This window comes from Rana temporaria, chromosome 1 (genome assembly GCF_905171775.1).
Source record: "Rana temporaria chromosome 1, aRanTem1.1, whole genome shotgun sequence".
NCBI classification, from domain to species: domain Eukaryota; kingdom Metazoa; phylum Chordata; class Amphibia; order Anura; family Ranidae; genus Rana; species Rana temporaria.
The window spans coordinates 185967290-185983360 of NC_053489.1; the positions used below are offsets into that span (position 1 = coordinate 185967290).

Genomic DNA, 16071 nt, shown 5'->3' on the forward strand with positions numbered 1-16071 from the left:
GAACTATCCAAGGCCCCTTTCACACGGGGCAGACTCCAACAGCAGATCCACCTGCTCAGCAGGGAAATCTGTCTGCTGATCCCCGCTTAGCAGGCTGATGACAGGTCAGTATCTGCTCCACTTATGCAGAGCAGACTTGGAAACAGCCAGTTGTTCTCTAGCGGGTGGCCAGATAGTGGGATGGAAAGAGCCAGGCGGTCCATTTCTGTCATCCGATTCACCAGACGGATGGAGAACTGATCCCCATCCATCTGTCTTTAGCGGATCGGATGTTGGCAGGTGTGTCAACGGTAGAGGGCCTGATCAAGTCTGCCTGAAAAAAAATATTTCAGGCGCATCCGATAGGGATATTTCACACAAGCAGACTATTGAACTGGAGATGTAGTGTTAAAGTACAATACAGAAATTTAATTTTCCCGATTTTCAAAGTAAACGTTTAGCTCCAGTGATTCCTTTTTACCAACTTTTTACCTAGCAGCTGCACAGCAAGCATTGGACTCAAAGCTCTGATCAGACCTCCATCACCCTACAATTCACATACATACATACCTCTCTATCACAACATACAGTAGAGCAAATGTTTGCTTTAAACACCTACATTCCCATGCACTCTGCCAATAAGGCTTCTTACCGTAATACAGATTGAGCCATGCTTTCTCCGCCGGTCATGAGATTTTTCATACCCGTGTTATGAAGAACGCTGGGACGTTGCTGGACATTTTCATGTGTCCGTGGGGATGCCGGGGAGTGCTGGTGGCTGTGACTCTGTGACAACCGTCCACTGCTTTGTTCTGTCCCTAAAAAAAGACACAGAATAAATATGTAGGCTAATCTGCAGTATTCCTTGATATGCAAACTCAATGCAGCCATTACCACGGGAAAAGAAGAGATGAAACACAAAAAAAAGTACCTACCTGGCCTCCATATTGGCGCATGTTCTATTGTCGTTGTTAGAACTGATTTTTCTCTTTCTCGGTCAGAGTTTGTTGAGGTCTGCTTGGTCATATGTGTGGTTGTTGCTGTAACAGAAATGTAATCCTTGTAAAAGAACCACAAACAAAACACAGTAAAATAGAATTTTCACCATAAATGATTTTCTTGGAATCCATTGACAGAAATGGGAAGTCTCTAACCTTTGGGTTACACTGCTGCCTACAGGAGGATAGGACACTGCACACAAAAAAAGGTCAGTCCAGGATAACCCCTCTTACTACCAGCATGTCTCAATGGAATTGGAATAAAAGGATCTTGCAAAACATTTTCTTTTCTTGTCCATTCAGGAAAGTCATTAACCTTTTGGGCACAAAAGATGTTAAACTGAAGGCTAGCAAACACAGCAAACACTAAGGCCTCGTACACACGGTCGGTCAAAACCGATGAAAACGGACTGAAGGACAGTTTCATCGGTCCAAACCGATCGTTTGTGGGTGCCATCGGTCAGTTATCCTTCGGTCAAAAAAAAGAGATTTTTAATACAGCTTACCTGTAAAATCTTTTTCTTGGAGTACATCACGGGACACAGAGCGGCATTCATTACTATATGGGTTATATGGAGTACCTTCAGGTGTAGACACTGGCAATCTCAAACAGGAAATGCCCCTCCCTATATAACCCCCTCCCACAGGAGGAGTACCTCAGTTTTGTAGCAAGCAGTATGCCTCCCAAAATGGTCCTCAAAAAAAGAGGGGTGGGAGCTCTGTGTCCCGTGATGTACTCCAAGAAAAAGATTTTACAGGTAAGCTGTATTAAAAATCTCTTTTTCTTTATCGTACATCACGGGACACAGAGCGGCATTCATTACTATATGGGATGTCCCAAAGCAATGCTTACAATGAGGGGAGGGAGAACATCTCCAAGACAAAAGGATTTAATTTAGAGATATACTCAAATCATAATAAATCCAACTTAGTTGAGAAAAATAAAAAATTTTAAATTTAACTCGAACAAGAGGAGCCCCCGGAATCCGAGGGTCTCAAACTGCAGCCTGCAGCACTGCCTGCCCGAAGGCAGTATCAGTATTCCTTCTTACGTCCAACTTGTAGAATTTTGTAAACGTGTGGACAGAAGACCAGGTTGCCGCCTTGCAAACTTGAGCCATAGAGATCTGGTGGTGTGCTGCCCAGGAGGCGCCCATGGCTCTAGTAGAATGAGCCTTTAATGATACTGGAGGAGGCAACCCTTTCAAGCCGTAGGCCTGAGTGATTAATTGCTTAATCCACCTAGAAATGGTGGACTTTGCAGCTGCCTGCCCCTTCTTGGGCCCATCCGGTAGAATGAACAGCACATCTGTCTTCCGGATCTTCTTTGTAGCTTTAAGATAGGCCTTCATGGCCCTGACAATATCCAAGGTATGCAGCAACCCTTCCTTTCTGGAAGTAGGTTTAGGGAAGAAGGATGGTAATACCAAATCCTGGTTCAAATGAAAACTGGATATGACCTTCGGAAGGAAGGAAGGATGAGGGCGGAGAACGACCCTGTCCTTATGAAAAACAAGATATGGTTCCTTACAGGATAAGGCCGCTAGCTCCGAAACTCTTCTTGCGGAAACTATGGCAACCAAAAATACTAACTTCCTTGTCAGTAGAACCAAAGGAATATCAGCCAACGGCTCAAACGGTTGTTTCTGTAAACTTTGACAGAACAAGATTTAAATCCCACGGACAAAGCGGGGATTTAACTGGAGGTCTAATACGTAAGACCCCTTGAAGGAAGGTCTTAACCAGCGAGTGGGTGGCCAGCGGCCGCTGAAACCACACTGACAGAGCAGAAATCTGTCCTTTGATTGTGCTTAATGCCAATCCTTTATCCACTCCTAGCTGGAGAAAACTTAATACTCTATCGATGGTAAATTTGCGAGAAAGCCATCGCTTGGACTCACACCAGCCTACATAGGCCTTCCAGACCCTGTAATAAATCACCCTAGAGACCGGTTTCCTGGCTCTGATTAGGGTAGAGATTACTTTCTGAGACAGACCTCTACCCCTGAGAATCAGGGATTCAGCTTCCAGGCCGTCAAATTTAGATGCCGTAAGGCAGGGTGGAGGATCGGACCTTGCGATAGCAGGTCTGGCCGTAGAGGAAGAGTCCAAGGGTCTCCCACTACCATCCTTAAGATTAGTGAGTACCATGCCCTTCTGGGCCATGCTGGAGCTACCAGGATGACTGGTATGTGCTCCACCCGGATCCTGCGCAGCAGGCGGGGTAGTAACTGGAGCGGGGGAAACGCATAAAGAAGTTTGAACTGATGCCAAGGGCAAACCAACGCATCGGTTCCGCAGGCCATCGGATCCCTTGAGCGGGACATGAACCTGTCTAGTTTCTTGTTGAGTCTCGATGCCATGATATCCACGTCCGGCACTCCCCATCTTTGGCAGAGTGCTTGAAAGACTAGTGGATGCAGAGACCATTCCCCCGGCCATAGAGTCTGGCGGCTTAAGAAGTCCGCCTGAAAGTTGTCCACTCCTGGAATGAATATTGCCGATATGCAGGGCACATGAGCCTCTGCCCATAGAAGAATCAAGCTCACCTCTCTCTGAGCGGTTTGACTCCTGGTTCCCCCTTGGTGATTTATGTGTGCCACGGCCGTGGCATTGTCTGATTGAATTCTCACCGGGAACCCCTGCAATTTTGACGTCCAAGCCCTGAGGGCTAGTCGAGCAGCTCTGAGCTCCAAGATGTTGATGGGCAACTGCTTCTCTGGCTTTGCCCAAGTACCTTGGCGAGTGCAACCATCCAAAATTGCTCCCCAGCCCGTCAGGCTGGCGTCTGTGGTCACTATCTTCCAAGCCACTGGGCTGAAAGACCTCCCCTTCAGTAGATTCTGAGGGTCTAACCACCAACACAGACTTTGTCGGACTCTTGATGAGAGCGGCAACGGGATATCCAAGGCCTGTGGCCTTCTGCTCCATGCTGACAGGATGGCTGCCTGTAGGATGCGAGTGTGGCTCTGGGCGTATGGTACCGCCTCGAATGTGGCCACCATCTTGCCTAGTAACCTCATACATAGGCGAATAGTCGGTTCTTTCTTGCTTAGAACCAGTAGGATTAATTCCTTGATGGCTTTTACCTTCCTCAGAGGTAGGAACACTCCTTGTTGTTCTGTGTCTAATCTCATGCCGAGATATTCCAACTGCTTTGTGGGCTGGAAAGCTGACTTTTCTCGATTTAGGACCCAGCCGAACCTCTCGAGGTATTGGACCGTGAGGGCCACTGCTCGCTCCAAGCCGGGAGACGAGTGATCTATGACTAGGAGGTCGTCCAGGTATGCTAGGATCGTGACCCCTTGGATCCTTAGTTTGGCTAGGATTGGAGCTAGGACCTTCGTGAACACCCGGGGGGCCGTAGCCAACCCGAAGGGAAGCGCCACGAATTGGAAGTGACGCGAAGCCACCATGAAGCGTAGATATCTTTGATGTGGCTGATAAATTGGAACATGAAGGTAGGCATCCTTTATGTCTATGGACGCCATGAAGTCGTCCTTCTGGAGTGTGGCAGCTGCTGACCGCACGGATTCCATCCGAAATGAGCGGATCTTTAGATATGCATTTACCATCTTTAGGTCCAAAATTGGCCTGACATCTCCATTGGATTTTGGGATGATGAATAGGTTGGAGTAGAAACCCAGCCCCTGTTCCAGGACTGGTACCTCTACTATTACTTCCTGGGAAAGTAGATGATCTAATGCCGATCTTAATGCGGCTCCCTTTTCCGGATCGTTTGGAATCCTCGACTTCTGGAAATGAGGAGGAGGAAACCTTAGGAAATCTAATTTGTAGCCTGTGGCCACGGAAGACCGTACCCACTCGTCGGGAATGCTGGCTTCCCAAATCTCTGAAAAGAGTCGCAGCCTTCCCCCCACCTTCGTGGGTGGGGGCGCCCCTTCATAAGGTTGGCTTGGGGGCTGGTTTTGCTGGTTTGCGAAACCACTGCCTTTTGCCTCTAACAGCCTGTCCTTGTGATCTGCTGTTGAAGCCGAAGTTTTGCTTTTGCAGGAGGCCGTCGATACTGCTTGGCATTAGAGGGCCCCTGCCCAGGGGAATACTGTCGTTTAAACGCAGGTCCCTGAACCTTCTTCTTAGTTGGCAAGAGAGTACTCTTGCCGTTTGAAATGGTCTGAATGTATTTATCTAGGTCTTCTCCGAAGAGTCGTCCTCCATGGAAGGGGAACCCTACCAGGAGCTTCTTGCATGGGGGCTCAGCCTCCCAGCTTTTTAACCATAAGAGTCTTCTCATATGGATAAGGGATAACGATAAACGTGACGCTTGCTGGATAGAATCCTTGATTGCGTCTACCGTAAAACATATGGCCTTAGGGACATCCGAAAATTTTTCTGCCTGCTGGGCCGGAATAAGTTTAAGCATCTGCTTAAATTGATCCGATAATGCTTGAGCGACCCCAATCGCAGCCACAGCTGGCTGTACTACTGCCCCTGCAGTAGTGAAGGAGTTCTTAAGTAGTGCTTCCAAGCGCTTATCAACTGGATCCTTGAACACCTGTATGTTTTCTACAGGGCATGTTAACGATCTGTTAACACATGAGATGGCTGCGTCCACTGCAGGAGTAGCCCATCTTTTGGAAAATTTTTCTTCCATAGGATATAGGACAGAGAACCTTTTAGGTGGTAAGAAGATCTTATCTGGCTTGTTCCAATCTTGGAACAAAATTCCCTCTAATAGAGGATGGATCGGAAACACAGCATTGCTTTGAGGCGCCCTCAGTGAGCCCAAAGCTGAAACCGTCGATACCTGGAGATCTGGTACTGGCAAGTTGAATGTCCTATGGACCAAGTCCGACAATCCCTGAATCCACCAGCTCTCCCTCAGGGAGACTGCCCCAGACTCCTCTGTATCCGGGTCTTCGATCCCTGAACCTACTTGGTCCGTGTCCAAGAGGTCGTCCAATTCCCCTGAGGAAAGGACCTCCTCTTCTGAGGGTCCGCGCTCGGGCGACGGAGATCTATTCCGCTTACTGCCCCGCATAGCTGCGGATATCTTTTTTTTTTTTTTTTTTTCCATGCTTTTCTCATCTCTTTTAAAGAGGTGAGTAATACCTCCTCCGTGACCATCTTAGGGCTGGACTGACCCGCGTCAGCTCCAGCCCCAGATCCCGATGGCCCCAAGGCTCCCTGTAGGGAAAACAGCGGCATACCATGGTACAATACCGAGGTACACCTGCTACCTATTGGTATTTGGAACTATAAAAGTTAATTGTCCAAACACCTGTTTGGGGGATAAAAAAATGCTTCCTCTCCCCTAGATGACTTTTTTTTTTTTTTTTCGTTTTTGTTTCAAATCCAGGAAAGAAAAAACATTCTGTCCCCCTGAGTAGTATTGCAAAGAAAAACTATGAGATGGAAAAGAAACAGCCTATTTCTAGGCTTGACAAAACAGTCCTCTGAAGACTGCAATATCCTTTCTGGCCACTGTGTGTCCTCGGCGCCCCGTGCTGCCACTCTGGTCTATGTCCTCAGTTCCAAAGTATTGATGGAACAAACAAGGAAGGGCCGCCCCTTCCTTTAAGCCACTGACCCGCCCTTCCCCCCCAGCAACCTCAAACAGGAAATGCCCCTCCCGACAGGGGGAGGGGGGGGGGATTTTGGGAGGAAGGGACCTCTCTGTTCCAGCAAACTGCGGCCTGCAGCCTGGAACCATGAGGAGGCCAGCGTTTTGCCTGCTTGCAGGCTCTGAGGAGGAAGACTGAATGGAGCATCGCCTGGAGGCCTGCAGGTAAGCAAAGCTCTCTGACACACACATATATTTTTATATAACACAGGCCCCACTCAATGCTTTTCCAACACTACAAGGGAGGTCACATCTTATGGGGAATAATACATAGAGAGCCATCCTATCTTTATGATATGTGACTAGTTTGCCAGATGCAGTGCATAACTTTAGGCATGTCCCCTGTGACCCCCCAGAAAAAAACCTGCTAAGAACCAAGTTCCGCAAGTTTTCCCCTCACTTACCTGCTCCATGCCGCAGGACTTTGCCAAGCAAGAGGCCCAATCTTCCCCCATCTCCGTGGGGATGTCTAGACCTTCAGGCCCTGGGTTCCTATGAAGGATCCACTGTCCTGGGCCCATATAGCACCCTGGCAACAGAAAACTTTAGGTACCCAAAGGTTTCTAAGTTCTGGGCCCAGGGTCCAGCTCTCTAAAAAGAAAAGCATTATGGGCTATACCCCAAGGGTTTGGGGTCCGGTTACTGACCACTTTAGCGCTGAGGCTTTTTTGGACAGAACCGGTAGCTCACCTAATCCCAAGGATGCGGAGGCAAGCTAAACCATGACTAACACCTAAGACACTGGCGTAAAAACTGAGGTACTCCTCCTGTGGGAGGGGGTTATATAGGGAGGGGCATTTCCTGTTTGAGATTGCCAGTGTCTACACCTGAAGGTACTCCATATAACCCATATAGTAATGAATGCCGCTCTGTGTCCCGTGATGTACGATAAAGAAAAAGAGAACTTGCTTTAAAATTTAACCCTTAAAAGGATGTAAATAAAGTGAACCTGATAGTCAAATGATCTGCATCACCGACTACTCTAGTCCCAAAATATGTGAACCTGTGAGGTAAAAACAAACACATAGACCAAAAATACCTCAGATATAGGTCTATATGATGGTGCCAAAAAATTGGTGCCAATATATATAATGCTACAATCAATTATACGTGAAGATGATGTCTGTATGAGTTCAGAGCACCTGTTCCCTCTCAGACAATCGCTGAGAAAAAGTGGATAGTGAACAAAGATGACGTTCAAGTGATCTAAAAACACAAACCCTTACTAAATATATGAACCAAACGTGATAGTATGTTTCAAAAAAAGGTAAATACACCTTAAATATATAAATGACTGAATACGTCAGTGAGCGTGACACCATAACAATGTACAGGAAAAGTCTTTGAAAGCACACATATGATCTTCAATTGTTGGAGTGGAGCCAGAATCTTCAAAACACATAACACTCTTCACACATGGGCATTGATTAAAGGGTGGGTACTCTTACCAGAAAAGGTGGACCCTCAACCTCACCGTACGGTGGGAGGGTCGTTAGAGCTTGTACAGACTGGCGTCTGGATCTGGGAGTCTCCCCTTCAGATGGTCAGAACCAAAGATAGCCTCAGGTGGTCTCGATTGTCCAGGATAGAGTGTTGTGGCAGGAATCAGCTCATCAGAAGTGCTCCAAACATCCCAATTGTTATGCAAAGGAAAAAAATATAGAGGTGCTCCTCATAGTGTAAAAACGTTTTTTTATTGCACTCATATGGCAAAATTCAAAAGTAAAATAGTGAAAAGGCTTGCAAAGCCACACTGAAGGTAAAAAACAAACAGCAAGCTAAAAAAATCAAATAAAAAAACACAGCAAGCTGAAAAAATAGCATAGTTCTATTGCAACTCCACTGCTGACTTATTGGAAACTCTCCCATACTTATCCAAGGTGGGAGTACCTGCTGCTATTTTTTCAGCTTGCTGTGGTTTTTTATTTGATTTTTTTAGCTTGCTGTTTGTTTTTTACCTTCAGTGTGGCTTTGCAAGCCTTTTCACTATTTTACTTTTGAATTTTGCCATATGAGTGCAATAAAAAAACTTTTTTACACTATGAGGAGCACCTCTATATTTTTTTCCTTTGCATAACAATTGGGATGTTTGGAGCACTTCTGATGAGCTGATTCCTGCCACAACACTCTATCCTGGACAATCGAGACCACCTGAGGCTATCTTTGGATCTGACCATCTGAAGGGGAGACTCCCAGATCCAGACGCCAGTCTGTACAAGCTCTAACGACCCTCCCACCGTACTTCTCTCCCCCTCATCTGTTCAAAGTCTAGAATTTATAAAGTTTGGTTAGCATTCAAAAAGGAGACAGAGAGCTGAAGTTGCACTCTACGGAGCTGAGCGAGGAGTGTTCTGGGAGCCGATTGCAGGTAGGGAACCCCCCCCCCCCCCATCTCTCTCCTTCACACAGCACACAGGAACAGAGCTGGAGCTCCCTTCCCTGTCACCTTTTTTCGCTTGGTGTCGGGAAAACATGTCACAAGTGATTTATAGTGCTCCAAAAATTGAGACAAGTCTGCAGAAGGATAGGTTTTGTTCGTATTTCATGTCTGAGGTTTACAACAACTTTCACTGTAGAAAGGAAGGAATTCATCCCACGGAAAAAAAATTGAGGGTTATATGTCAGATGATGGACTTTGTGAAAAGTAGATTTCTTCACTTTACGCATTATACAAATCACAGATTAAGCCTGGATTGTACACAGCCGACTACCCCTTTTGCCATTCTGAGGCTTCTGGTTCCTACTTGTACATCACAGCAGTGGTTATGTCCGACTGAATCCAGATTGGAATACCCTCCAGTAGGATGGTCCAGCACTGTAGAGACAGTCAATTCATTCAAAGTTCCAGAATGTTGATTGAGTGACTGGACACCTCCCAGCACTCGATGCACCAACATGGTGCCCAGGACTCCTTTTCAGCCCAACAGACTGGCGGCTGTCATGAGGATTCACCAAAAGATGGAAAGGCAAAACTCCTCTGATTCATGAGCCACCAGGCCAAGGATAACCCAATCCTTAGTGATAGACAAATGGAACCATCTAGAGAATGCATCATCTTGTCCCACGACAACAGAACTTTGATTGTAGAACTCCAAAGTATAAAGGGGACAAATGGGACTGCTTTAAAAAAAGAGGCTACCATCAGACCAGAGGCTCCTATGCAAAAGTTGAGACAGAGTCGGATGGCTCCTGGATTCGAGAGTATAAAAAAAACAACAAAAAAAAATCTATTTCTGAAGGTTCGGGATCCATCTAAATTACTAATGTCTAGGTGGCCGTTCAACATGTTCCAAGTGTTCCCTCAACAGGAGGTCCTCTATGCATCCCATGGGATGCCACCAGAAAGCAGCAGTGCTAGAATAGGGACCAGCACCTTGGTAAATACCCATGGTGGAGACAAAAGGCTAAAATGCAGGTCCACAAACTGATAAAGTAGAGACCCAACAGCAAAACAGAGACATTTTTGATGCACTGAAGAGATGGGGATATGCAAGCAAGCACATTTGAAGTTCAAAGAAGCCAGAAAGTTGTAGGGAATCAATAGTAAATTTGGTAGATTTCATGCAGAAGTTTTTGACTGAAATAAAGACATTTAAATTTTGACATCTAGAATGGGGCAAATGCCTTCTTTGGGCTTGGATTAAAATCACTATAACGGTTCTGCCACAAAAACTGGAGCAGTGATACCTTGAATTAGAAGAAATGAGAGGGCTTGACAGAGATCTGTTAATTTGTACGGTGACACATGAAAGTTACAGGTGAGAAACTTAGGAAGTGGCACAGTGAAAACGCAGTTTGTAGCCCTGGGAGACCACCTACAGAACACAAGCATCAGTATATATATTACCAAACGTCCCCCTACTGAAAAGTTGGAGCACACCTGGGGACTTAGCAGATTTTGAATGCCAGACCTTGTGGGTGGACAGGAAGCAAGGCTTGGTGTAGTGAGCAAAAAAGTAAAGAAGCAATTGGGATTTTTCTTAACAGATATGGTTGGAAGAAGACTTTGTGGTCTGTTCATCAGGCTTTTTCCACTGAGAAGATGGGTGTCCCCAATAGCATCCTTGATGCCGTTGTGAAGAACTGGTCTAAAAACATGGTGTCACTCGAGGCTTTGCAGACCAGACACTTTTTACACAGGGGTTCTGCAGATCAGGAAGTAAGAAATAAGACAGGAGGCTTCTAGAAAATCATCACAGTTGAAATTTAACATTACAGCCCAACACATTCCATAAGTGAGTGGTCAACATCTGAGGCCCAATCACAATCAAAGATCAGAGGGTAACATGATTCCAGGCTGCATACATTGGTACCAACAGAAATGGAACAGCAAGCAGCCCCAGAGCCATTAATAGACTTTGAGCTGGGGTAAATAGTATGACAGGACTGTCCAACCATGTCTAGAATTGGACACAACTGACTGCATGTCTGTAAAGGAATTAATAGGCTCAGAGGCCTCAGGTACTTGTGAACCCAGGACAGCTGGAAGCAGGCGAGTGTCTGATGGCTGGAGATAACCAAAGTCCGCAGGCGACAGGAATGGATCGAAGACTGAAGTTTCACATGGCTCTTGGCCATCAGAGAAGCTGCCTCGAAAAGAGAACATGGACCGCTCGTCCTCTTCTGTGGCTCAACTAGCAGCAACAGGGATTAAAGATGCCCAGAGACCCAATAATTGAGGTAGCTCCTGGTGCTCGGCCTGACCAATCTGCTAACTAAATGAGTCTTCACAGCAAGCTTTGAGGCAATACCAATTGCTCTGAAACTGGAAAATCCTTTGCAGCTCCCTTTTGCCAGAATGTGGTGTGAAAAGCTCCCGATTCAGAGTCCAGTGCCCAAAGACAACAACTAAGCTAAGATTTTAAACTGCATAAGGGGTTCTTTACTGTTCGAGCGATAAGGATGTGGAACTCACCACAGTTGGTGGTATCAGCTGGGAGTGTAGATACATTTTAAAAACTTTTAGATGCATTTCTTAGTGAACACAATGTACAGGGATATTGAAAATGGAAAGGACACACATACACTGAACTGACTGGTGTCTTAATTCAACCTTACCAACTATGTAACTATGTCTCAACAAACCACTGTTGCTGAGATAGCATGTTTCATCTGGACAAATGTTCTTGTAATTACCTGGAGATAAAGGAGAGCTACTGAGACGGCTGCTAAATGTTTGTGGGCTTCCGGAGATGTATGTGACACGATCTATGGTGGCAGATGAGGGGCCTGAAGACTGAGGTATTAGGACAGGCAGTGGCACTTGAGACAAATCTATAATTCCTGAAAGTAATAAAAGAGAACAGCATACATTAAGTACATTACTGCAAATGTTTATTTGCCATAAAAAAAAAAAAAAAAAAAAAATGTAACAAACAAAACAAGGACCATAGTTATAACAACAACTGTATGCAATCTAATGCCAACACTTAATGCACTTATATCCAGTTATATCTATTATAATCAAATGTATATATTTCAGGGAAATAAAACTCCTCTTAGCCCCTAACTGGTATTTTTTTTCACATATACACAAAAATACATCACACCAGTTACCAGAAAGAGAAAATTTTAAAAAGGAAGCATAGTTTGTGTTCAATGAGCCCATACTTTGAGTTACAATTGCACCACACACAGCCCGATTTTGTCTTGTCAGTCTAAGGCAGGGGTGCCCAACCAGTGGCTCGCGGAGCCCTCTGATGTGGCCCGCGGCCTCCTGCTTGGGGATGGCGGGTTGGCAAGACCAGATTGTGGGTTGCCAACCCGCCATCCCAGAGCATTAGTGTTGTTAATGAACCCAGCGGTAGAGAAGGTAAGCGGCTACAGAGCCGCATAAGCCGATGCTTCCTGTATATCGCCACCTCCTGTCACAGGCGGAGTGATACCGAATGCACTCTGCCTGGGACAGCAACAGCCAGTGATACCTAAATGGAAGATTTAGGTACGTTTATTTCTAAAATCACAGTGTATATATGGGCATCTCTCTTCTGCAGTGGTTACTGGGCTGCTTTCAAACTGATCCCCAGTTGCAGCGCAAAACACCCGTTGGTCAGCTGCACAGAGCCATAGACTTCTGTTATTACCTGCAGGTGTGGTGAGCTTTCAGAAAGTGCAGGATATAATAGAAGTCTATGGCAAAGTGCAGCTAACCCGCAGGAAAGCCACAGGTGTACTGCGCTGCACCTGCAGTGCAGGTAAACCACAGTGCGCCAGTGTGAAAGCAGCCTTAGGCCCCTTTGGCATTATCGGTATGACCCAATCGGACCGTCCGTTCACCTCTATTGAGCCACAGATGTAAATTGACTTGTGGCTGTAAACACCCACCTACCTCCAATCCGATCCACTATAAAAAAAAAGGGGGGGATCCGTCCCATTCCATCTGGGAAGATCAGATCTGAGGGCCCATAGAGTAGAGTGAGCCAAGTCTGTGTTCGTTCTGCATATGCAGGGTGGACATGGACCTGTCATCTGCCTGATCCACTCATTGTGGCCCACGACTGGTTACTAAGTCGCTTAAGTGGCCCTCGCTCTTTAAAAGGTTGGGCACCCCTGGTCTAAGGCCTCACGCACATTGGACGTTTTTACAGCAGCTGTTTTTGGCTACAGACATTTTTTTCTACAGTCAACAAACTCTCCAGTATGTTATCCTATGTGTCCATGCACACATAGGCTGTTAGCAACTGTATTGGCTGGAACGATTTTTGCCTGTAAAAGGGCTCTAACACCGAAAAACGTTTCCGATCCCATTGGAAAAAAAAAAAGCTTAAAAAAAACACATATTACAAAAAACCTGCAAGAAACTACGACTAACTTTTAAACTACTGAATAAATTCAAGAGCTGTTTAGATATGTATTATTGTAAATTTTGCATACTTGTATTTTAGGGAGCATCTTGGCATGCCACTTGTACATGCTAAAGCATATTAAAGATATCCTTACAATGCCAGAAAGTACATCAAATCATCTTTAAAGCACGCCAGGTGCTCATGAGAGGAGTGTCGTACCCACTGATCATTAATATTATATTTATGGGAACAACCGAGTCTGCTAATCAGCCGACATCATGGTTTCCATGCTAAAAATACAGCAAATATACCTGCAATGAGGTAAAATCAGCTTTATATATATCAAATGAAAGTCGCAGGGGACACAAAGCTAAATGACATTCTGTGCATACTTCGAGGACCTGCTGTGTAGTTGAGAGCCATGGCAGGGTCCCTTGTTGGCAACCCACGCAGCATTTCTGCCCTCTGTGCCATAGCAGTTGAAGGGTTGTGGTGCATGTGCTGAGAGGTGATATAGTCATTGATGATGGTCTGGCGATTTTCCATGGCAGCAGTATCTGGGTATCCTCGAATGAGATACGGTGAAAAAAGGTGGGGATAAGCTGGATTTTGAGCCAGGTGTCTGGGTAAGTAATAGGCAGCTGTAGAAAAGATTAAAAAAGATCATTATTAAAAAATAAATAAATCACATTACACAATTAATAAAGTTCAGTTACAATTGCCTCCGGTGAATGAAAATGCATGCAATGGAATTCTAACGCACACATATTTATTGTAATAACATAAAGATAGAGTTAATGGCAAGATTTTTGCTGTGCTAAAAGGAGCAATATAAATAAGAGCCCATGTCAATGGGCTTTGGGCCTGTGTCGATGACATCAGTTTGACAAGCTTCTGAATTTATTCAGAATTCACTGACAAGTGCATGCGACCTGAAGTTGACCACCTCCTTCTGCATATGGAAATGCAACACTTGTTTGAAGTGAACAAAAGGCCATTGACACAGGAACTAACTATGCTTTTAGTAGGAAGTGTCAGACATTATACCTGCTTCCAATGGGATTCCTCTGGACATGGCAGCGGGGTCAAAGGGTAGGGGAATATGACCACGATACAACTCTGGGTTGACTCTTTGCAGTAAGTGCTCATAGGTGGACATGGCATGAAGATGTTCAGGGACCGTGGTGTGAGGAGATTTGGAGCTTGACATTTCTCTGGGATTTGGGGTGCTCTTCCTTTCCTGAGTCACAGGCTTTCCAGAACTCATGCTGCCTGAGGATGACAAAACAACAGACAATTATAATGTTCAACCTGAATTTCTTCCCTTAAAATTAATTCAGTGTAAGAAATAAGAAAGAAAAGGTTTAGCACAATTAACCACTTCAGTGCCGGAAGGTTTTCCCCACTTTCTGACCAGGCCATTTTTTGCACTACGTCGCTTTAACAGACAATTGCGCGGTCGTGCGACGCTGTACCCAAATAAAATTGATGTCCTTTTTTTCCCTCACAAATAGAGCTTTTGGTGGCATTTGATGGTTTTTATTTTTTGCGCTATAAACAAAAAAAAAAGACTGACAATTTTGAAAAAAACAAAATGTATTTTTTTAACTTTCTGCTATAATCGATATACCCCCCCCCAAAAAAATAAAAAAAATACGTCCTCATCAATTTAGGCCAATATGTATTCTGCTACATATTTCTGGTTAATAAATCTACAAAAAAAAAACTACAAAAAAGGGCATAGACTTAATGGACTTTTATTTTTACTGGTAATGGCGGGGATCTGTGATTTTTAGCGTGACTGCGACATTGCAGCGGACAAATCTGACCCAAGTGTCACTTTTTGGTGACAAGTGACACCAATACAGTGATAAGTGCTAAAAAATGCACAGATCCCTGTATAAAGGACACTGGCAAGGAAGGGGTTAACCACAGGGGCGATCAAGGGGTTAAATGTGTTCCCTAGGAGTTTTTTTCTAACTGTGGGGGAGTGGATTCACTGAAGGAAAAGAGATTGTGATTCAGCTGATGGGCTCCCACTGTGTCCAATCACAGCGGGAGCGGCACACCCCCTAAACCACGTGCAAAAAGTCACATTCAGGTACGTGATTTTGCACACCTGGGACTCCCTGCCGTAAATGTAAGTGGGGTGGTCCGGAAGTGGTTAAACAACAACTCGCAAGCACTGCATGAAAACACAACCCAAATACCATTTAAAAAAACAGCAACCCTTGTATGAAAAAAAAAATTCATCAACGGTGCTCAAGGATACCCTCAATGTTAATACAATGTTGTAATTATAAAAGAAAGAAAAATTGCGCCAACCAGTAATATAATAGTGTGAACAGTGAAGTCCTTTGTGTTTTCTACAAGTGGAACACAGAAAAAAATGTGCACCATATGAGTGCATAAAACGTGAACAAATTGTTAAAAAGTTCCAGTATCAAAGTCCATAGACGAAAATTCCAACCCGGACAGCACCCAGTGTGAAGATGATTGACAGTTGTGACCCGCCACCATATGGACTGAGGCTTACCAAAAGGTAATTTGATAACAGCGTTATTCAAATTACTGCAGGATACTTCCAAAGCGCCGGATAACAGCCAGGAATAGATCAGGTAACGGTCCCTTTAAGAGGTCCACGATGGGATGCAGCAGCATATACTAGCGATAATCGTCCTCATAGCATGTCACAGCCCAGTCAGTGTCAACATAAAAGGAAGGA

The 16071-nt window shown here is 45.1% G+C and overlaps 1 protein-coding gene across 13 annotated transcripts in view; it reads right to left on the bottom strand.

Annotated features, from left to right (window-relative positions):
* NCOR2 (nuclear receptor corepressor 2) overlaps positions 1 to 16071 on the bottom strand; it is a 599120-nt gene that overhangs the window by 53416 nt on the left and 529633 nt on the right. For 12 of the 13 annotated variants that reach the window (XM_040347350.1, XM_040347349.1, XM_040347347.1 and 9 more), the window contains 5 exons: positions 14394 to 14618; positions 13739 to 13987; positions 11698 to 11844; positions 915 to 1019; positions 632 to 797 (listed from right to left, as the gene is read on the bottom strand). In XM_040347350.1, the coding sequence (XP_040203284.1) occupies positions 632 to 797; positions 915 to 1019; positions 11698 to 11844; positions 13739 to 13987; positions 14394 to 14618 (892 nt within the window). The remainder of the gene's footprint in view (positions 1 to 631; positions 798 to 914; positions 1020 to 11697; positions 11845 to 13738; positions 13988 to 14393; positions 14619 to 16071) is intronic. The other variant, XM_040347353.1, reaches the window with a different exon arrangement.